Consider the following 22,633-nt stretch of genomic DNA (forward strand, 5'->3'; position numbering starts at 1 on the left):
GGCAAGCTATAAAAACTTGTGAAAAGAAAACCAAAAGGCATAGCAGGAAGGAAAGATGATAGCAAACAAGCAAATACAAAGGATCAGGACCATAAAACCAAGATCCCAGGAAGAGATCCCAAAGAGACAGGAATTCAACACACACAAATCAAAGTCTTCAAAGATTCACACCTACAAATCAAAGAACCTGAAGTGTATAAAAGAGAGGTTTTTCTACTCACATTAGATTAATCCTAGGAACTCTGTGAGATTTCTTACCTGCCTTCCTATTAATAAACTGATTCTGACTTTCAATGAAGCTGACCAAATCATTTTGCATTTCTCCCAGCCAAGAAATTTGAATCCACAAAAGGAAAGAACTTTGCCTATTCCTTAAAGGGCAAGGTTTTCTTTTTTCCTTTCCTCAGTACAAAACATTAAAAACAAAACCAAAAAGAAAAACATAACCAATAAACATATACATTTTTCTAATTGCTTAGATGGTGTGTTCAAACAATTTTCTAATACTTATTTCCTGTATCCGATAAATACTCCTATCATAACCTCTTTATATTTTCCCTTCCCTATCTATTTACTTGCTGGTTTCTATCCTTTATCCAATTATACCAGTTTTCCCAAACTGTATAATATTTTGAGTCTACCTTATCTTATAGTTTTTGGGTGAGTTTATCTATTTCAGAGCAGTAGTAAACCTTCTGGATTATCAAGTTATCCGTTGGCATCTGATCATCCTTCCAACATTGTGCTAGTGCTATTCTTGCTGCAGTAATTATATGTAAAATTAAGTATTTCATTTCTTTTGCATGTTCACCTCTTATTATTCCCAATAAAAAAAATGAATTCAATTTATATGACTGCATATTCATTGGGGACAAAACGCAAGCCTTCCATAATTATTGTGGGTTCATATACCACACAGACTGTGCAAAGGGGAAGAATATAAATGGACTACGTGGCAGACAAAGTAGGGTAGGATATATTGAGATAGGTAGTGACTCTGAAATGCCAACCTCAAATTAATCAATATACAATACGGTATTTACAATGCTTTGCTGAGGGAAAGGTGGATCTGCAAATGAGATCTATAGATTCAAATCTATTTGTGACTCCTTCAGGTTTCTCCTCCCTTGTGGACAAACTCTGTCTTCTGGAGAAGTAAAGAAGTCCTGTAAATTGCTCCCTGGACACCGATTCCCCTTTTTGCTCCAGGATTTAAGACTGGAAAATGATTCTGAAATGATTCTGAAAAGCTCAGTTGGGCTGTATTTCCTCATGAAGAAGTCGAGATATGCTGGAGGAGGGCTGCGTGTGTGTGTGTGTATCAGGCAACATCTGGCAGCTCTTTTTTTCCCAACTAGCACGTTTTATTGAAGAAAAAGAAAAAAAAAAACCCAGCAGCTTTCGTGAGATACTACAGACATAACGTATTTTCCTGGTGGGATGGGGCAGAGAAGAAAAAAAAAAAATCCCCTCTCCCCTCCGCCTCCCAGTGACAGCCCTGCACAACTCCGGCTGTCCTTACCAGCAGCAGCATGAACAGCAGCAGCCAAAGAATGCAGCCCAGCAAGCTTAGTTAGGTTAGGGCAGGGCAGGGTAGAGCGGTGTGCAAGGGAAGAAGGGGGTGGAGACACGCTGGCAGCTACCCTGGCCTAGATACGCGGCCGAGATCTGACTGTTGAACTGTTTAACAACAGCCATGTTCCAGCCCAGCTGAGGTCTGGCCCCGCGCCCCATGGGGAGTCCCACTCTCAGAGTCCTGCTGCTCCTCACCGCTTTCCTGCTGGATCTCCCGCCTGCTGCGCTCCAGACCCACCAGCCGTGTCCCTGCGGAGAAGTCCTCACCAACTTCGTAAGGAGATTCTCTTCCTGGGGAGAAGACTGAGGGGAGGGTGGCTTTGGCGGGGATCTTCCTCTCATATGGTCAAGGGTTCGAATGCTGAGGGTACCGAAACCTTTGAAGTTGATTTCTTCTTGGTTCATGGGAATGAAAGCCACCAGGAGTAGCGAAGAGGGCACCTACTCCAGCGTCTGCTCATTTGCATGATAGGCAGCGGAGAGACTTGAGGCCATGTGGTTTCCGAGGTGGGAACTTAGGAGGAAAGGGTATCCTTCTGATCTCCTCAGCTAACTTGTGACTGATTTTTGATGTGTTTGAAGGAGAAGACATTGTCACATGTGGTCAGATGTGGCCCATCCAAGAGCTGGAGGTTTTGTCTTTAGCAACATCATGTATGTGATTAGCCGGTGGCATTAGCAACACTGACACAGGCACTTTGGCCGTCTCCAACAAAGCTGCTAAAAAAAATGTAATCTTTGATGGAGTCTGGTCCCTCTTCTGTGTTGTTTGTCCTCTTAGTAACCGAGACCAGCCTTACCTTTAAATGTGTCTTGCAAGTTAAAGCTTAGCTTCACGCTGTAAAATTATAATAATAATTTAATAAGTGGGAAATGTGATTGAATATGTGCGGGGGTATATTTAGTTCATTGCTGAGTTAGTCATAAAGAATACCAGAAGGAGCAGAGCTCAAAGCTCAGAGGACACAGATTGCAGGCAGAATTGTCCCTGACTGAAATAATTGATTTCACAAACAGGACAAAGGTGCAACAGTTTATCACTTAGTATGATGTGGACAGCCAGTTATCAATTTATTGTTGATAATTCCTCAAACAGTCCAAACAAAATTGACAGAGTATTGGAAAGAGAGTAGAGAAAATGGGGAAGGAGTCATGGTATGGGATTTCTGGCATTTGAAAGGAAAAAAAAACCCACTGGCTTACAGTCAAAAAGAATGAATAAATAACATTTAAAAGTCTCCGTTGTGAATGGTAGAATAGATGTCTATGTAGAAATACCCAAAGATTTAAAAGTATGTTATTCTGCAACAGAGGCAGTTAAAGAATTTTTAAACATCACAGAGTTTTGGATAATTTCAAATGCTTGTCAACTAGATACAAGGACAGTTTTTTCCTGAATGCCATCACCCTGCTAAACAATTAATTCCCACAACACTGTCATACTACTTAGAAAGACTATTACTATTATTATTCTCATCCTTCCTATAACCTATCTCTTCCTACTTATGACTATAACTATGTTGCTTGTATCTTTACAATTCATATTGTTTTATTTGTTTCCTAATATGATTTGATTGCTTAATAGTAAGCTATGATTATCACTAAGTGTTGTATCTTATGATTCTTGATGAATGTATTTTTATTTTTTTTTCTTATGTACACTGAGAGCATATGCACCAAAGACAAATTCCTTGTGTGTCCAATCACACATGGCCAATAAAGAATTCTGTTCTATTCTATTCTATTCTATTCTATTCTATTCTATTCTATTCTATTCTATAAAAGGTGTGCATGTTATGTCACCAAAGTGATGTATTCATTTGTTCCTAAAGATGCTTGTATTTCTCTGAACATTTCATGAAAGATGTGCAGCCCAGCAGCAATCAAAAAATTTGTCCATTTGGGGTTTATTCCCACCTCTCTTCTTTGGCAAATCTGTAAAGTTGATTTCCTTGAACTGGACTGTTTATAGAATTAGTATTAGAATATGCATGTATTTTAATGGGCATGTCTTTGAGTTTTACTACAAGTTCAGAGTTTTGCAAATAATTCCTTTTGTAATGCCTTTTGTACATTATTTTCACACACACACACACACATTTTAATGCACAGGTCTTTCCTTAATAATAATAATTAGTGAATGTGTTTAAGAACACGATGAACAACATTACAGTATTCCACTCCAAAATATTTTGAATTTTGAATGACAATTTAGCTTTGACTTCCAGATTGGTTTTAAAAAATGGCAAAATTAAGTAAACAAATATCTCTCTAATCCCTGCATCTAGTCCCATGCCTTTGATGGGCAGTCAGATCAGATGATACAATCTTAATATCCAGATTGTAATTTGCAAATAGCAAATTTCCAAGAGCTATATGCTACATTGTCAAATCCAAGACCCTTAGGGCTAATTTATGTATTCAACAAAGATAAGAGGATTTTTTGTTCAAATAAAGTTCTCATAATGTGGGTGTGAGAGAGTATAAGTTCTTGCACGTACATACATGTGCAAACACCCACTTCCTTTTCATTTTCCAACTCTCAACACTGGAGAAACTGACAGGGATTGGCAATACACACCGTGGTTAAGGTGCATCAAAGGATGCAGAAATTCAAAAAGGAAAAAAAAGGGAGGAAGGAAGAGACATCTGAAAAGAATAAGTCTTAAAAGAAATAGGTAACTGGAATTGATTAATGGGAAGTGAGAAGCCTGTTCTCCTAACTTTATCACCTTCAGAGCCTGTAATAAAGTTAACTAGGATTTTGTACGATTTATAAAGTTTCATTGAAGAGCAGAGAAGAACATAGAGAAGGTGAAGGAAATAATGGAGGGACAGTCTTCCAAACTGTTAGAACTTCATGATGGGCTTGCACTGGAGTAGAGAGCTAAACTGCCACTGGCTTAAGAAAGGTATCACCTCCTGCATCAACTGAAGCAGATAACTTCTAACCTGTGAATAGTACATTTATTAACAGAAGTAATTTCTTTCTAGTATCCTTCTGTTCAGTTTGCAGATAAGTTAAAGGATGCAGCTGTTGTTCTCAGGATTGTGGGAAAACCTTTCCTTTGGATGGTTTTTCTGTGTTGCGCAAAGAAATGTTAATAGTTGTTTTTCTTCCCAAAATACAATTCCCTTTGGGGAGGGGGGATAACTTTATATTCTACCTGTCTTCTTTTTCTCCTCCTCCTTTTTTTCCTCCTCTTTTTTCTTCTATTCCTTCTCTTCCTCCTCCTTTTCCTCCTCCCCCTCCCTCCCTCTCCTCCTCTTTCTCCTTCTCCTTCTCCTCCTCTTCCTCCTTGACAGCTACACACTTTTACCCCATTAAGGCTGTTTATTCTGTTTATTATCTCACCTAGAAGTTTAGTATTTTGTCCTCCTTTGCAAAGCTCTTAATCACTTTGTGACTAAAATATGACAGGTGATAATATGACAGAAAATTGGCACTTTCTGTAGCAAAGAGAAACAAACTGTTGCCTTTCTGCCCATTCACTACTTTACTTGTTTATATAATATCATACCCACCCTTAACAGGTTTAGAGCTTCAAAGTCTTTGGATTTATTTTCATGTAGGCATTGCTACCGAAAATGGATTAACATAATGTAATAATAGTGAATTTGTACTCATTTGAGCTAAATTAGGTATTAATGTAGGGTAAATTCTCAGCATTACCTCTGTTCTCTTTTCTTACAGTTTTACACAGGGGCCTGGTTTCCATGTTTTCCTCCTGATATTTTGTCTTCCAGCCAAATATTTGTGCCCTAAACATTAATACCACACCCAGACCCTTAGCAGAAGAAACTTTTTCCTTCACCTTATTTTCCACGCCAAGAAAACCAGTGTCATCTAGTAGCTTTCATTTATTTATTAACAAAAATAATTATCAAGTATTTTTACACCCCTTTCCTCTTCAGTTGAAAAAGCTCCCAAGGGGTTATATGCATCAATCATCATAATTGTTGCCATCATTTTTACACTAAAAATGACATGACATAAAAGGAAATAATGATGAGAAGGGAAGAGGAAAATCATGATGATTGACTGCTAGGGATGCAGTATTGGGGGAAGGAGGAAACCAAAGGCTTTACCATTGTTGATGAAATAAGCTTGTTTTTTATTTCTTAGTCTGTTGCAAACTCTCAGAGACAATTTTAAACAAAACTTGACCAACTGCTGCAAGTTATTTATTCTTCATAGTAAGTACAGGTTGTCCTTGACTTTCAAAAGTTCATTTTGTTCAAAGTTACACCAGGCACTGAAAAAAGTGACATGACCATTTTTCACATTTATGACATTTACAGTATCTCCTTGGTCACGTGATCAAAATTTGGATGCATAACAACTGGCATGTGTTCATGACAGTTGTAGTGTTCAGCGGTCATGTGATCAGCTTTTGTGACCTTCTGACAAGCAAAGTCAATAGCGAAGCCAGATTCACTTAATAATAGTGATATTGACTTAAAAACTGCAATGATTCACTTAGCAACTGTGTCAAGCAAGGTTGTAAAATGGAACAAAACTCACTTAGCAAATGTTTCAGCAACATAAATTTTGGGCTTCATTGTGGTAGTAAGTGAAGTCTACTGAAGTCTGTATTTGTTGCCCTATAATTGGGGCCTTCCAGATTTTGGGGGGGACTACATCTCCCACATTCCCTTGCTTTGGGTAAGCTATCTGGGGATGATGGAAATAAACTCCCAAAAGAAAACAGTTTTTTTTTCTTCAGACTATGTTTGGTGGAACTGAATAGGGTTTTGTAAAAACTAAAGGGAAAAAAAAAATCAATTGAATTCAGTCAGTTTTCTGTCACTAAAGCTTTGCCTCCTAATTAAGATTTTTATAATTGGAAAGTGTATGGTTGTCTATCCCAGCTTTAAAATTTCAGCTTTCCCTTTGTACCCAGAACTGATTGAGTAACGTTGCTGTAGTAAAAACACACACCGCTCAAATGTTTTTCAGTGATTTGTTACTGGCAAAGTGTTACACAATTGAAGGTGTGCCTCTCTCTATGCATCCACTTGGTTAGAGTAGAGGTTGCCCTCATGCAGGAACAGAAAAACCACATCTGTGGGCACAGTAAATACATCAAGCCAAATCTCCCCACACTGAGAAACGAGAGCAAAAGCCGGCTTCTGAATTGCCAGTCTCCTGCGATAAGAATCATCTGTCAACAAGTACAAATAGACATATCGAAAGAAAGCTAACTTTCCTATCCCTGATCTCTATTTTGTCTTAGATTGCAAATGACTAATAGAGGATCGTGTAGGTGGGGGGAGACAGGATCATCTGGTGGTTTTTGACTAGGCTGTATTAAAGTCACTGCAGGGTTTGGTAAATGAAGTAACGTGATTACATGGGGATGTGGGCAGCTGCAGTATTTTCCTCAATCCCTTAGAAAAATTACCATATTTCTCCAACAATATGGCCTCCACCAATAGGAAGGACCATCATGATTTCTAGGCATGAGGTGAAATTAAGCCCCACCCCCCCAAATTTAGGCCTATTTAAACCATGTGTTTCCCCGCCATTTCTCACATCGTTCGTTAGAACTACACGAAGTGAAGAGAAATGGGAGGGGAAGGGTGGGGGGGATGGGGAGAAAACTTGCCTTTAGGAGTGTCCTGCAGGTAGCCTAGGCTAGAATACCCCGATAGCCGATAGAAGGTCCCCGAAGGCAGAGTTCCCAGCCACTTCAGGACGTGGCGTGGCTGACCGTGTCCCCTCGCCTTTAGGCAGTCTCTTTCGGGCGATGGAAGCTCCCCAAGTGCAGTCACCAGTCATTTCGATCAGCCAGTAGAAGCGGCCTCGTGGCGAGCGCGCACACACACACTCCCCTCGCCGCGAGGCCACTTCTATCGGCCGACCGAAAGCTCCCCGAAGGCAGAGTCCCCAGCCGCTTCAGGGCGTGCTGTGGCTGACCATGTCCCCTCGCCTTTAGGCAGTCTTGGGCGATGGAAGCTCCCCAAGTGCAGTCACCAGCCACTTTGATTGGCCAGTAGAAGTGGCCTCGCGGTGAGGGGAGTGTGTGTGTGCGTTCACCCCGAGGCTGCTTCTACCAGCCGATCGAAGTGGCTAGTGACTACACTTGGGGAGCTTCCATCGCCTGAAAGAGACTGCCTAAAGACGAGGGGACACGGGCAGCCACGGCACACCCTGAAGCGGCTGGGGACTCTGCCTTCGGGGAGCTTTCATCGTCTGATAGAAACGGCCTCGCGGCGAGGTATGTGCGTATGGGCCGCTCTAGGTGGGGGAGGAAATCAAGTCAGCCCCGAAAAGACGGCCTTGCTGTTTTTTTCGGGGGTCAAAAAAAAATAAGGCCCGGCCTTATTTTGTGAGAAACACGGTAGGTTTTGCTCAAGTCCTGGGAATTTTAGCATCTTTCAAAAGAATTTAAGAAGCGTCCTTGGTGAGGCGCTTCCCAACCGAATGGAAACTCCCATGAAGGTTATGTCAGCAATTGTGTTTTGATACCATGGAGTTGCATCCATTTCTCAACTGGCAGATTTTACATAGCCATGTCGATGACCTTCAAGAGTGTAGATGGCCTTCAAGATCAGCAGCTGTGGTATCTTTGTGGTGATGAAAGTCCCCAAATTGTATTCCTTTTGTGTGTTCCTTTCCTATTGTGTGAAGAAGTTGTTCCTTTATCTCTTATCACCTCAGGACTCAGCAAGGGTTGGTCAAAAGCCAGTAAATATTTCAGCAGTCCACATGATACACACTCAATACACTCAAGGCCTCCTGAAGAGGCCTCAGACAGCTTATTTACTGTTCTGTGAATGTTCTGCTTTATAAAGAGAGGCCTTTGATTTAACTTTTCCCCTCTAACTCTACCTTTCTTTTTTGTTTTGCAGGATTGCAGTATTAATGGTAAGAAAATTAACCTTTTTTATGGAACTTAACTCTATGTTGAATTTGAGCCTAGGGGGATGGAGATAACAATTGGGATCTGAATGAGGGGGAAGGACTGGAGATCTCACTGCATTCAATTGGGCTGAGGTTGGTCCTTGGTGCTCACATCTGATTGACTATCTTGACCAGCACTGATGATGTTACCTAGTTGGGTAATGAAATGTCTGCAAGAAAACAACCAAGCTCAGAAAGCACCAAGGACCGCTCATTTCAACTTTGAGCTACAAATGCTTCCCTTTATTGGTAGATAAATGCAGATTTGATTGATTGCAAGGTGTTGTGACTTGAAAGCAGTGGTGCACCACCACAAAAACTGTTAAATTTGCCCTCATGGATTTTGAATAGCTTTTTTTTTTATTTTAGTGCTATTGTAGGATATCCTCTTACCCATGGCATGAAGATACCCTGTTGACTTTTTAATTTTTTTAAAAAAAATCATTATTATATTACCTTAATGTTCATTCCCAGCTACCCAGCTAAATTTGAAAGTTATATATTCCATCTTCTCTTGCTGCTGAGAAGTTCAGATGATGTCTGTAGGGACTGGGATTTGCTTGGCTCTAGTTTGTCACTTGTGGCTACTCTGGACATGCTTCCCCCACACTAAATAGTAAGTATGACCCTCGGTGGTCACCTTGGCTTAGGCTGCTGGGGAGATCAGACCCCGGACTCCCAGTGTGTAGCCCAGGTAATGACTGACTGGAACTTCTTCAAGTGCTTTTGAGTGCTATGTAGGTGCTTTTTAAAGCCAAGATCCTTTGAGGGAGTGGCGGTGTCTATAAAACAATGCAGTGAGAAATTTCAAAGTCAGTTCTCTCTCTGTATTGTTTCACACAGGTAGTCCTCAACTTACAACCATAATTGAGCCCAAAATTGTTGTTGCTAAGCCAAACATTTGTTAAGTGAGTTTTGCCCCACTTTACGATTTTATTGCCAGAGTTGTTAAGTGAATCATTGAAATTGGTAAATTAGTAATCTGGCTTCCTCGTTGACTTTGCCTGTCGGAAAGTCGCAAAAGGGGATCAAGGCAACTATCATAAATATGAGTCAGTGGCCGAACTTTTATCATGTGACCATGGAAATGCTGCAATTGTTGTAAGTGTGAAAAGTGGTCATAAGTCACTTTTTTCAGTGACGTTTTATCTTTGAACGGTCACTAAGTAGACTGTTGTAAATCGAGGACTACCTGTAGACAGTTGCTACTCTCTGTCATAGGCTAGAGAAATAGGGGAGAGGTGAAATAGACCAGTGCCATCAACATCATCGTCACCACCATCAGACGCAGGAGCAGCACATTCACTTGGAAGGTAGTCCTCGATTTACAACCATAATTCGAATTGGAATTTCCATTGCTAAGCAAGGCAGTGGTTAAGAGTCTAGTTTTCTGACCGTTTTTGCTGTGGTTATTAAGGAAATCATCACAGACATTAAGTAAACATGTGTTTATTAAGTGAACCCAGCTTCCTCCGTCGATTTTGCTTGTTGGAAGTCAAACGAGAAGGTTGCAAATGGTGATCAGGTGGACCCTGGATACTGCACCCTTCATGCATTCCATGCCGGTGGCCAAGGGCCCAAAGTTTGATCAGAGATGCTGTGATGGTTGAAAGCAGAAGGACGGGTGATACCTTCCTTTTTTCAGCACCATTGCAACTCTGAACAGTCGCTAAACAGTCCCAATTGTGGTCGTAAGTCAAGGATTGCTTATCTGTAAGAAGTTTGGTTTTTTTTTTCACCACTTAGCATGCTGTGCAAACCAATGGTGGTATTCAACCAGTTCTGGCAAGCTGGTAGGAGCGATGAGCAGCGAAGACCGAATGGTTCTCTCCACTGCTCTGCTGTTGGGCCCACCTGCCCGCCTAGGCTCCCATACTCACTTTTATCTGCTGAGTTTGAAGTGCAGCTGCTTTGCGCGGCACAGAATAGTGCCGCATGGCAGCTGCTGAAGTGACCAGGATCATGCAGGCTTGCAGGAGGCAAGTTAGAACGCCTCTGTGCCTGCGCAAAGTGCACCCACCAAGCCACACCCACCGAACCACTGGCAACAATATTTGAATCCCACCACTGGTGCAAACCCACTAATTATTGGTTTATTATTCTGCGTGAACCAAAACAAATTATTTTTCTTTAAAACATCCTGCTTTAGCACTGTGAGAATGGAGTCAATCAAGTGTGCTGGTTGCTCTGGAGCAGGAGTCGCCAACCTTTTGGACCTCAGGGACCACCAAACTCATAATTTTAGATCCCAGGGACCACTAACTGGTTCTGTGGGTGTGGCCTAATTTGTGGGTGTAGCTTGGTGGTCATGTGACTGGCTGGACATGGTTTGCATCTAAATATTATAAATATTTATATAAATATTGATTTTTTTATTAAAAAAGAGCAACTTTTACCCAAAATCAGGCAAAGCAGGCAGGCAGATTAAATTGCTCACAGAATCACATATTCATTCAGAAATCTATCTATCTGCCATTGGCTAGCTCTGTCACATAAAATTTGCTTGCAAGCAAACTCACAAATTTAACTCACAACACACCATGCATGTAAATATTGAATTTTTTATTTAAAAAGAGCAACTTTTACCCCAAATCAGGCAAAGCAGGCAGATTGAGTTGCTCACAGAATCATTCAGTGGTCTATTTATCTGCCATCGGCTAGCTCAGTCTGTCAAATTTGCTTGCCGTGAGTCTGCACTGAATTTGCTTGCAAGCAAACCTTCAGTCCTAAAGGAGGTTCGGCTGTACTTAAAAGCAGAACCGAAGACCTAAAGACTAGCCAGAAAGCAAGAAATCCAATGATTTCCTGCTTCCTAGCTAATCTAAATCTCCCAGCACAGCAGAACAGATGATGGTCGGAAAAAGGAAAAATAGCAATTTAGCAGGCAAGTTTACTGGGTAAGGAGTGAGTGGGGCGGGGTGAGTTCCCACAGGCCATGTAGGCGGCGCAGCCTTGTGTTTCTGTGCAACTTAGATTAATGGCTTTGGGGGGGGGGTGCTCTGGGGGTGAGATTTCTCTCACGGCCACCAAAATTTTCTCACGGCCCACCAGTGGGCTGCGGCCCACCGGTTGGAGACCGCTACTCTGGAGAATCACTGGAGAAACCTATGCTCTTAATATAATGGATGACTTGTTCTTTTCTATGTTAAGTGCTAATATTACAGAATTCCTGCTCTGTTTTACTCCTGTCCTCGTTCCTTTGGAGCATGTGCTAGTAGCCACTGTAAATAGATATAACAATCGGCTATTGTATAGACCCTATAATGCCAGTTAAGTATCCAAACAAGCTTCCTTATCCAATCTGTGAATGTATTTATTTATTTGAGGATTACAAGAAAAGGAAGATAATGGCTAAGTTTGCACATCAGGTGAAGACAAAATCAAACAAACCGTAATCAAGCGTAAGTTGATTATAAACCAAGCATATGTGTCACCAAGAGCATTCAAACGGGTCAGGCCTTTATGGTCAAATTACCAGGGAGTAGGTAAACGTGTGGATTTTTGCTGGGAGTTTACTGGAAGGTTCTTCTTATCTGTTCTCCTTTTATAGAGACGTACGCCTTGCACTTTGATGTCTTACACCTTTGTTTCCTTATACACCTTCAGGGAGAAAGGTTGCGTGGAAATTAATGTAAACTTTGCCCTAGAACTTGTTTGCAGTTCAATTTGCCTGCTTGCATATTTATTTATTTCATTATTCCATTTGTGTGGCTGCTTAACTCAACAAATATCTCCGGATGGCAAAATCATAAATGAATCCTGTCATAAATACAAAGACTGAGACACACAGTAAGCAAAGAAGATAACAGTTTAAAATTTGAATTGAGGCCCAGCGTGGCCTCAAGATCAGGGGTTGGGGTTCAGGCCTCTCTACTACACAGTTATTAATTATAGCTTTAAAGTATCTGGGGTTTTTTCCCGCCTAGGAAGCTCAGTGGGATTTTTTTTAAGTGTGTGTGTATGCCTTTGAGTCAGTTTTTCATTTCTGTTGGTTGCCTGGGGCGGTACCTGTGGTTTTCTGGTCAAGATTTCCCTTGCTGCCTTCTTCCTAGGGCTGGGAGAAAGGGACTGGCCCAAAGTCACCCAGCTGACTTTGTGTGTAATGCAAGACTAGAACTCACATCTCCCACTTTTTAACTTGATGCTTTAATTCAGGCAATCTTCAAACTGGACAGCTTTAAGACTTGTGGACTTCAACTCCCAGAATTCTTCCCCAAGTCATGTTAGCTCAGGAATTCTGGGAGTTGAAGTCCACTTGCCAAGTTGGAAGACCTTTGCTTTAATTCATTGTTTCTCAACATTCTGGCTGAGGAATTCTGGGTGTTGAAGTCCCCACAACTTAATGTGGCCAAGGTTAATACTGCTGTACAAATTTGCATCCTTTTATAATTTATTAAGGACCTGATTTGCTGCTCTTTGCTCTGCATTTGAAGGTACTGACTTAAGTCATATATGACCCTGAAACCTTTGGGTTTGTCTCCAGAGCTTTTCCAAAACTGCCATTGCTAAACTGCAATAGTTAAGTAATATGAAAGAGAGGAGCGATGGCACACATTTGCTGTACTAGCACTATACCTGCTTGACCTGATCTGGAGCTAAGCAACACCGGATCAATTTAGGACCTGGATAGGAGACCATCAAGCAACATTTCACCAGTAGGTTAGACTGGGAAGAAACCAACCAACCAACAAAAAATCTGCCTGGAAGTTAGCAATAGCCAACCACTTTCATACTCTTGCTAAAATAATATTATAGAGTCACTAAGATTTAAGTATGATTTGAAGGAGTTGTATTTTTAATATGATTTGAGTTCATTTTTTTAATTGTGGATCATGAATGTCTACAAAGAAAAAGCTTGAAAAAGGGAATATGAGGGTTGTAACCATATGATCCTCCAACTTTTTTTACACGGGTTGTTTGCATGGTTGCGGCCACCATCTTGAATTTTTTTGGATCCCTGTGAACAACCCTATCCTGGCCCATCTGCTTCTTTTCTGTGACTCCCCTGATTTCCTCTCTCCCTATTTATCTCTCTACCCTTGACATTAGAAAAAATGGATTTGTCTCTGCTTTTCACTTTTTTACCCACTTTTTACTCTCTTCCACAGGAAACGGAGATCGACTCAGCCCCTGTTCCCAATGCCAGCACAAGCTGCAAGAAAGCCCGTCTCAGCTATTGCCAGCCCTTCTCCTAAGCACAGTTCAGTGTTGCAAGCATGAAAAGCAAACCTGTCTGCAGGTCTATGTGGCTTTGAACTCTACAGGTATGATGGGGCCCAGGTGGAAGTGTGGAAGTTGGGGACGAGATTGCTGAAGAACAGTCCAGGTTGTTGAGGGTGCAATAATTGTGGGAATCTTGGTATAACATTTGGAGTGTTATAGTCAGGTTGGAAACGGAAACGCCTTTCTAAGGAAATGGCTCGAATACATTATTTTACTAGCTCGATACCTTGCTTCACTACAAAACTAGGCGGTCGGGCTTAGTTTTGGGGGAGGAAAATAAGGGGAAAAAAATCTGCCTCTGCCTACCAGCATCCATCAGTATTCATCTGGCTAGCGTCCTGTCAGTGTGAGAGAGAGTTGAGAGCTGTTTGGAAACTGAAACAGAGTTTGCTGTGTGAACAAGGAGACAGCAAGGAGTCTGGGCGTGGCTTAACTCAACTCTTCTGTATTAAAGCTGCTTGGTGCTGTGAAACTAAACTGAAAATGAAACTCCTCTGCTTGTGTTTTGCATTTGGAACAGATTTCTTTTCAGGTGGGGAGGGGGAGTAGAACTTAGCATCAGAGCGTGTTAATAATAATATACAAAGTACTAATGCTTAGATGGTCATTTCGAAAAATCCTTTCTTACTGAGCACCTAGAAGCCAAGAGGAACATACGTGCCAAATTTTCAAGTTTGTAAGCTTTACGGTTTTCGAGATTTTGTGATGATGCATGAGTGGTATTTCGCTTTTATAGAGAGAGAGATTTATTTATTTAATTTAATATTACAGTATTTACTTGAAACATCTGTGTAGCTGCCCACCTTAAAACCAACTCTGGGTAGCTTACAACTGACAAAACAATATAAAACAAGCAACAGTAAACCACACCACAATCATACTTCCCTGATGCAACTCACATTCTGATCTCGCCCTGTCCCAGCAATCATCCCGGGACTCGAGTGCTCTCTGGGAAGATAGAAAGGAAGAGGTTTGGATGTCTTCCATATACATGTAAGGAATTTGGAGGACTCCACCCATTCTTCCCACTGAGCTAGAAAATTAAGCAAAGCTGTTGAAAAGAATGACCCTTTTCTGATTTCAGTAATGCTGAAAAGAATTGTGACATAGAAATACAGGAAGCAGTTTCCCAGTCTGATGTCAGTGATCATACAGATCAGAGTCACTTTATTGGGAGCATATAAATTTAATAAATAAGTAAATAAATTTTGTCATGTGGACAAAAAAGGGCCCCACCTTTAAACAGCTCAGCACTATTTTCCCAATGTTAAGTTAAAGGGATGTCATAAACCCATAACCGTGTAAGTAGTCCTCAACTTGTAACCACAATTGGGAACAGAATTTCCAATGCTGATCAAGACAGTTGTGTGAAATGTATCACTCCCAGTTTTACGACTTTTTCTTCTGTCCATTGTTAGGGGAATTACAAGGTTATTCAGCAAATCCAGCTTCCCCAATTAACATTGCTTGTTGGAATCCAGCTAGGAAGGTGGTTAATTGACATAAGTCACCTTTTACAGTGCCGTTGTAAGTTCAAATGGTCAGTAAAGAAATGGTTTGTAAGTCGAGGACTATCTGTAATTCCATTGATGATGGAATTGAACCACCTCTTTCCAACAGAAATCAACCCATCTGACTTGGTTGTGCCACATTTCCTCGATGTAAATGTGCAGAATTTGTAAACGGAGCGCCTATTTTTGGGAGCAGCCTCTGTTACACAAGTGTGCGTTCAGGTTCAGCACAGGCCTGGAAAATTGCCATACTCAATCAATCCCAAATCAACTAAACACTGAGGCACAAACAGTTCTTTAAAATACACAGAGTCCCAGTGAATTTAAAAAAACAACAAACTTTTACTGATATACTGTGTTTCCCTGAAAATACAACCGACCTCAAAAACAAGCCCTAGCCCAATTTTCACACCTGCACCTAATATAAGCCCCACCCCCAAAATAAGCCCGAGTTCAGCTCCACCCAATCTGTCCCACCACCTGGTTGTACGAGGTGGGGCGAGGGGCACATGTAAAAACCAAACTATGGTGGGGATGGACAGGTAGAGCTGTCCCACGTGCCCCGCACCTGCTTACCTCAGGACTGCTACAGCCAGTCCTCCCATGCCCTGCTGCCTGACTTCTGAAGGTGTTTGTGGCCGTTCGCGGCTGGACGCCACATGGCATATTGCGCCAAGTGGCAGCACTGGCACAATAAGCCACACGACCTCCTGCCATGAGCGGCGGCACCGGTGTGACAACCCATGTGGCATCTGGCTGCAAGCAGTTGCAAGCAGCCACAAAAGAAAGTGTGACAGTGTTGCAGTGTGGGAGGCCTGGCTGCGATGCTCCGAAGGTAAGCAGCCACCACATCCCCCGAAAATAAGTCCTAGTGCTTATTTTGGGGCCCCAAAGAAAATAAGACTGGGTCTTATTTTCAGGGAAACACAGGTATTTTTGCTTTTTTACACACACACACACACACACTTACCTAACATCCACTACTAGGCTTCCAGGCACTAGCCAGAGGGACGGAAACTGCCAAGTCTGGGATCCAAAAATGCGTCACAGGCTGGGCAGGCCTCAGGGCCTCTTTTTACCCCAGAGTTGCTGGGGAGGGGCTTCCCATGCAGGCCCAACTTCTTTGTTGGGGAGTCTTGGGGAGAGGCCAACTTTTGTTCCCTTAAGGACTTGGTTCCTTTCCCTGAGGAACTTTCCCTGGCTTTGGTCCGTGCTGCTTACAGGCCTCCCCCACTTTTAAGCAAAGGTGGCTTTGGCCTAGCCTCACACCCCCTGCTTGAATGGAAGCTGGCCCCTACATGATGCTTAGGAGTATTTTGTTTCATGTTTGGTTTTATGATTTTATAGCTACGTGAATGTTATTTTGTTATTGTGGGTGAGTTTTTAAAATGCCGCCTTATGGTCAACTGCAATGGGTAGTACAGGTAGTCCTCAACTTACAACGGTTCATTTCGTCACCATCCAATGTTACAACGGCACCGGAAAAAACTGACTTTGGACCGTTTTTTTCACGCTTTACAACCTTCGTAGCATCCCCGTGTTCAAAATTCAGACGCTTGGCAACTGGTTTATACTTACAACCGTTGCTGTACCCTGGGGTCATGGGGTCACCTTTTGACAAGCAAAGTCAATGGGGAAGCCCGATTCACTTAACATTCACTTAACAGGGTTACTAACTTATCAACCGCAGGGATTCACTGAACAACTGGGGCAAGAAAGGTCGTAAAACGGGGCAAAACTCACTTAAGATGTCTCTCTCTCTAACCACAGAAACGCTGGGCTCAATTGTGGTTGTAAGTCGAGGACTACCCATAAATCCAATAAGTACATAAATCATGCAAAATAAATATGAAGCACATGGACGTCACTCTGTTTGAGAAAGTTAGGTGATATAAGATCTTCCCTTCTTGTTTGTTTTCACTTTAGGTATTGAAGGCTTCGAACTGGATTTTCTCGTTCCAAGTTATAACCGTTACAAGCTTCGGGTCTTGAAAACACAGGCGCCTCAGAACAATACTACAGCTAAGGTAACCTAAGAGCAGAAAAGCATAAGTTCTAAATTGACCCAACTTGGGACCGGATTATCTGAGGGAACCATCTCTTGCTGGTCACATCTATCCGACTCACTAGAGCAGGGAAGCAAGGACTGTTGGGCGTCCCATCCCCTAAGGACAGAGGTGGTATTCAGCAGGTTCTGACCAGTTCTGGAGAACCAGTAGTGGAAATTTTGAGTAGTTTGGAGAACTGGCAAATACCACCTCTGGCTGGAGATTTTACAGTACCCTTCCCCTGCCACGCTCACCAAGCCAGGCCCACAGAACCGGAAGTAAAAATAAATTTGAATCCCACCACTGCCTAAGGAGATATATCTGGCGGAACTCAGAAGAAAGGCCTTCTCTGTGGTGGTCCCCTCTCTCTGGAACATCATTCCCCCCCCAGATATTAGGCTGGCTCCCACCAGGGGTGGGCTTCAAAAATTTTAGCAAAGCGTTCTCTACACGGCCATGGTGGCCTAGCTGGCCTCCTACACCATGGTGGGGGGTGGCGTTTTTGTCATCCCCGGGCTCCAGAGGGTGAAAACAGCCTCCGGGAGGGTGAAAACAGCCTCCCTGGGCTCTGGAGGCTCTCTGGAAGCCGGAAATGGGCCCATTTCCAGCTTTCCTGAACTTCCAGGAGGCCCGTTTTTTTTCCCTCCCTGAGCCTCTGCACGTGCTCTACACTTACCTGCATCCAAAATGGGTCATGTGGGGACTCTTGTGAGGGGCATGGTGGGCGGGGCCAGCTAGGAGTGGGATTTGGGAGTTCTCTGAACTGCACAGAATCTTAGCTAGGGGCTCTCCTGAACCCCTGTGAACCCCCAGCAGCCCACCCCTGGCCTCCACTCTAACTGTCATACCCCTGTTGGAGTCTGGCTCCAAAGGAGAGATGGAACAGCTGACAAGGAGTGGGAGTGTGGCTCCAGTGGTTGTGGAGGAAACTGGGGAAGGGCACAGGCCGGATGGGCATTCCAGGCCCATCCCCTCTTCATCCTAGGGCACACAGGAAGGAGCGGATAAGGGAGAAATGTGGTCTATGGGGGAGGAAGGGGCCCTGATCCCCTTCATGGGCTGCAGCTAGGAGGACTGGTTAAAAGGACAAACTGCGCATGGCAAAGTTGCTGGAAGCAAAGCATGCATTCTTGTCGGAGCTTTTCTGTGTTTTGGTTTCTTCCCAACTGTGGTTGCTGCGTTATCTGGTATAGAAGTCTGCAATTAATCATCCTTGCCTGCCGTAGTAATTCCTTCAGTGTGGTGTGTTGGGTTTTTTATTTTGAATTAACCTTACTTTGGGTGCAGACTGCATTTACTCCCTCCATAAACTGCTTTCTTTAAGAGTTTGCTATCCAGTCGAAGATAATTGGACATTGGGGCCAAGTTGGAGGCATTAAAGGGACTTTCTTCTATTTTTCTGACTTTTTTTTGTGACTTTTGGGTCATCACACCAACACTGTTTCGGAAGGCCCTGAAGAAGTGGTTCTGCCAGCAGGCCAGGGGAACCCAGAGTGGGAGGGAGCCCATTAAATGGGGGCTTTGAATGTGTGTTGTTGCCGGACTAGGGTTGAGGGGTTATTTTATTTTCTTTTTAATTATTTTTATTTCTTTTATATGGTGGTTTTATGTCCTTGTAAGCTGCCATGTGTGAATAGGTGGCAATATAAAATAAATAGATAGATAGATGGATAGATAGATAGATAGATAGATAGATAGATAGATAGATAGATAGATAGATAGATAGAATCTAGACCCCAAGGATGGCACATGTACAGGTAATTCTTGACTTGCAACGTTTTGTTCAGTGACCATTTGACGTTACAATGGCACTGGAAAAAGCCATTAATGACCATTTTTCACATTTATGGCCATTTCAGCATCCCCATGGTCACATGATCAAAATTCGGATGCTTGGCAACTGACTCATATTTATGACGGTTGCAGTGTTTCAGGGTAATGTGGTCACCTTTTGCGACCCGACAAGCAAAGTCAACAGGGAAGCCAGCTTTACTTAACAACTCAGCTAGTTGTTAGTTGTTAGTAACTCAACAACTACAGCGATTCACTTAAGAACCGTGGCAAGAAACGTTGTAAAATGGGACAAAACTCACTTAACGACTGTCATAATAATAACAGAATAATGGAGTTGGAAAGGGACCTGGAGGTCCAACCCCTGCTAAATCAGGAGACACTGTACCATTTTAAAGAACAGAAGTTTGAGGGTCAATTGTGGTCATAAGTTGAGGACTATCTGTATCAATACAAGTCGAATTACAGGCAGATATTCACTGAGTTAAGTGCTCCGTTCCATCCAGGGAAAATCATAGGTGTAGAATTTCTGTCTCTTGTAATCTCTTCTCGACTGGATCTTTATAAACCTGTAGATCACCGGTGATGAGGTGCAATCCACGTGAAGGGATCACATGAAGTGTTAATACCACTTTATAAAGCCTTTGGTAAGGCCATACTTGGAATACTGCATCCAGTTTTGGTCACCACGATGTAAAAAAGATGTTGAGACTCTAGGAAGAGTACGGAGAAGAGCAACAAAGATGATTAGGGGACTGGAGGCTAAAACATACGAAAAACGGTTGCTGGAATTGGGTTTGTCTAGTTTAATGAAAAGAAGGACTAGGGATGACATGATAGTGTTAGATAGTGTTCCAACGTCTCAGGGGCTGCCACAAAGAAGAGGGAGTCAAGCTATTCTCCAAAACACCTGAGGGCAGGACAAGAAGCAATGGGGGAAAACTAATCAAGGAGAGAAGCAACCTAGAACTGAGGAGAAATTTCCTCACAGTTAGAACAATTAATCAAATGTAACCTTTCTTTTTTTATTTTTTTTATTTTTTTAAAGTTTTTATTGATTTTTAAAAACAAACATAAAAAAACAAAACATAAAAACATCAAACCATCTTCCATATATGTACATACAGTGTGCCGTTTGGTTTACAAATTGTTTTGTGCTTCCATTTCGTAGTCTTCAATTACAATTACATTGCATATAATCTCGTATTTTCAATCAAAAATTAAATACCTTAGTATCATTATTAATCAATCATTTGACTATACTTTTATTCATTCATATTTTACAAGATAATCATAATTTACTTAGTTTGTTTTATAACAGTTCATATTATCATCCCAAATCTATCCTAAAATCATTTTGTAGATATAATAAGAAAGAAGTACATCTTTATATATTTATTATTTTCTAAAAGTCTGCATATTTCATTACTCTATTTTATTGTCTAACCATTGATAGAATAGATCGCAAATTTTATTAAATTGTTTATCCTCTTGTTCTCTTAATTTCAAATGTCAATCTACTCATTTCAGCACATTCCAATATTTTCTTAATGATTTCCTCCTGTGATGGTGTTTTCTCATTTTTCCAGTTTTTAGCAAATACAATCCTAGCCGCTGTTAATACATTTACAATCAGATATTTCAAGTCTTTACTATATATTTCAGGTAAAATTCCCAATAAAAATATCTCTGGTTTTAAGTCTATATGTTTTTTTGTCATTTTTTCCAACCACATATGGATTTTAGTCCAGTATTTTTTAGCATCCGCACAAGTCCACCACATATGGTAATATGAGCCAGGTGTCTGATGACATTTCCAACATTTTTCGGATTTATTCTTGAACATTCTTGCTATTCTTGTTGGGGGAAAATGCTACCTGTAAAACATCTTATACAAATTTTCTTTATATGTTGTTGACATTGTCATTTTATAATTTTGAGACCACAATTTTTGCCATGTCTCTAAATCAATACCATATCCAAAATTCTTCCCCCAAGCAATCATAGTTTCTTTAACTTGTTCTTCTAATTTAATTTCTAATAAATATCCATACAATTTTTTAATCACCTTTTCATCAGTACCTGTCAAAATCTTATCTAAATCAGTCAATTTATCATAGAAACCTTCCATTTTAGAATCTTTATCATACCTTGAATGTATTTGTGCATATGAAAACCAATTCATCTTTATACCTTGTTCCTCTAGTTTTTGTATAGATTTGAGTTCACCCTTTTCATTCAATATTTCACCATATCTAACTGTTTGTTCCTTTTTGTATATTATAGGATAAGAAAATGCTTCAATAGTCGATAGCCAGACTGGAATTTTCAAATAACATTGTCTTTTAATCTTCTCCCAGTTTAACCACAGACACTCCCGTATATAATGTCTTCTAAAATACCCCTGTGTTTTAGTTCCTTTGTACCATAAAAAAGCATGCCACCCCAACAACAAATCATGTCCTTCTAATGTCAACAATCTAGCATTTCTTAGTGTTATCCATTATTTAACCCACATCAGATTTGTAGCTTGATAATACAACTCCCAATTAGGCAAACCAAATCCTCCTCTAATTCTAGCATCTTGCAAAAGTTTTAACTTTATTCTCGCTTTCTTACCTTGCCATATATATTTCAACACAATTTTATTTAAATCTTCAAAGTAATCTTTTCCAAGCCTAATTGGAATTGTTTGAAACAAATATAAAATTCTGGGTAATATATTCATCTTGATTGTTGAAATTCTCCCTATTAATGACAGTTGTAAATTTTCCCATTTCGCCAGATCTAGCGCTATCTGCTGTTTAAGTTTGATATAATTATTCTCTTTTAGTGTACTACATCTTGCTGTCAAATATATCCCCAAGTATTCGATCTTATTCTTGACCTGAATTTTCAATAGGTCTGCCAGTTCTTCCTTTTGTCTTAATAGCATATTCTTTGTCAAGATCTTTGTCTTATCTTTATGTATTTTCAAACCAGCCACCTTTCCATATGTCTCTATTTTTTCTATCAATTTTGATGCTGTTTCTAGAGGGTCTTCTAAAATGAAAACCAGATCATCTGCAAATGTTTGCAGCTTGAATTCTTCCTTTTTGATTTTCATTCCTTTTATATTCTTTTCATCTCTAATATTTCTGTTTAGCATTTCCAAAGTTAACACAAACAACAAAGGTGATAGTGGGCACCCTTGTCTTGTTCCTTTTCTTATATTGATAGAGTCTGTCAGTTCTCCCTCTATCATTACCTTTGCCGTTTGCTTATAGTATATAGCTTCTATTGCTTGAATAAAATTTCTAGCAAAGCCCATCTGCACTAATAACATGAATCGACAATTCACATTATCAATGCCTTCTGTGCATCTAGAAATATCAGAGCCATTTGTTTTTCAGGATGTGCCTCGTAGTATTCCAAGGTGTCCAAGATTACTCTCATATTATCTTTAATTTGTCTCTGGCAGAAATCCATTTTGATCAGGATGAATAAAATTATTTAGATATTTTTTAAGTCTTTCTGTCAATATTGAAGCAAATATTTTATAATCTGCATTTAGTAGAGAAATAGGTCTATAGTTCTTA

General features: G+C 41.0%; 1 protein-coding gene across 4 annotated transcripts in view; it reads left to right on the forward strand.

Moving 5' to 3' along the window:
* Nucleotides 1-1,529: 1,529 nt before the first annotated feature.
* Nucleotides 1,530-22,633, forward strand: part of IL17RE (interleukin 17 receptor E) — a 42,532-nt gene continuing 21,428 nt past the window's right edge. For 2 of the 4 annotated variants that reach the window (XM_087923492.1, XM_087923493.1), the window contains exons 1-4: nt 1,621-1,849; nt 8,431-8,446; nt 13,579-13,746; nt 17,143-17,243. In XM_087923492.1, the coding sequence (XP_087779618.1) occupies nt 1,733-1,849; nt 8,431-8,446; nt 13,579-13,746; nt 17,143-17,243 (402 nt within the window). In that variant the 5' untranslated portion in view covers nt 1,621-1,732. Of the gene's footprint in view, nt 1,850-8,430; nt 8,447-13,578; nt 13,747-17,142; nt 17,244-22,633 lie in introns of all 4 variants that reach the window. The other 2 variants (XM_026717938.2, XM_026717940.2) reach the window with 2 other exon arrangements.

The sequence above is a fragment of the Pseudonaja textilis genome, chromosome 2 (genome assembly GCF_049901715.1).
Source record: "Pseudonaja textilis isolate UNSWEBS1 chromosome 2, rPseTex1.2, whole genome shotgun sequence".
Lineage (NCBI taxonomy): Eukaryota > Metazoa > Chordata > Lepidosauria > Squamata > Elapidae > Pseudonaja > Pseudonaja textilis.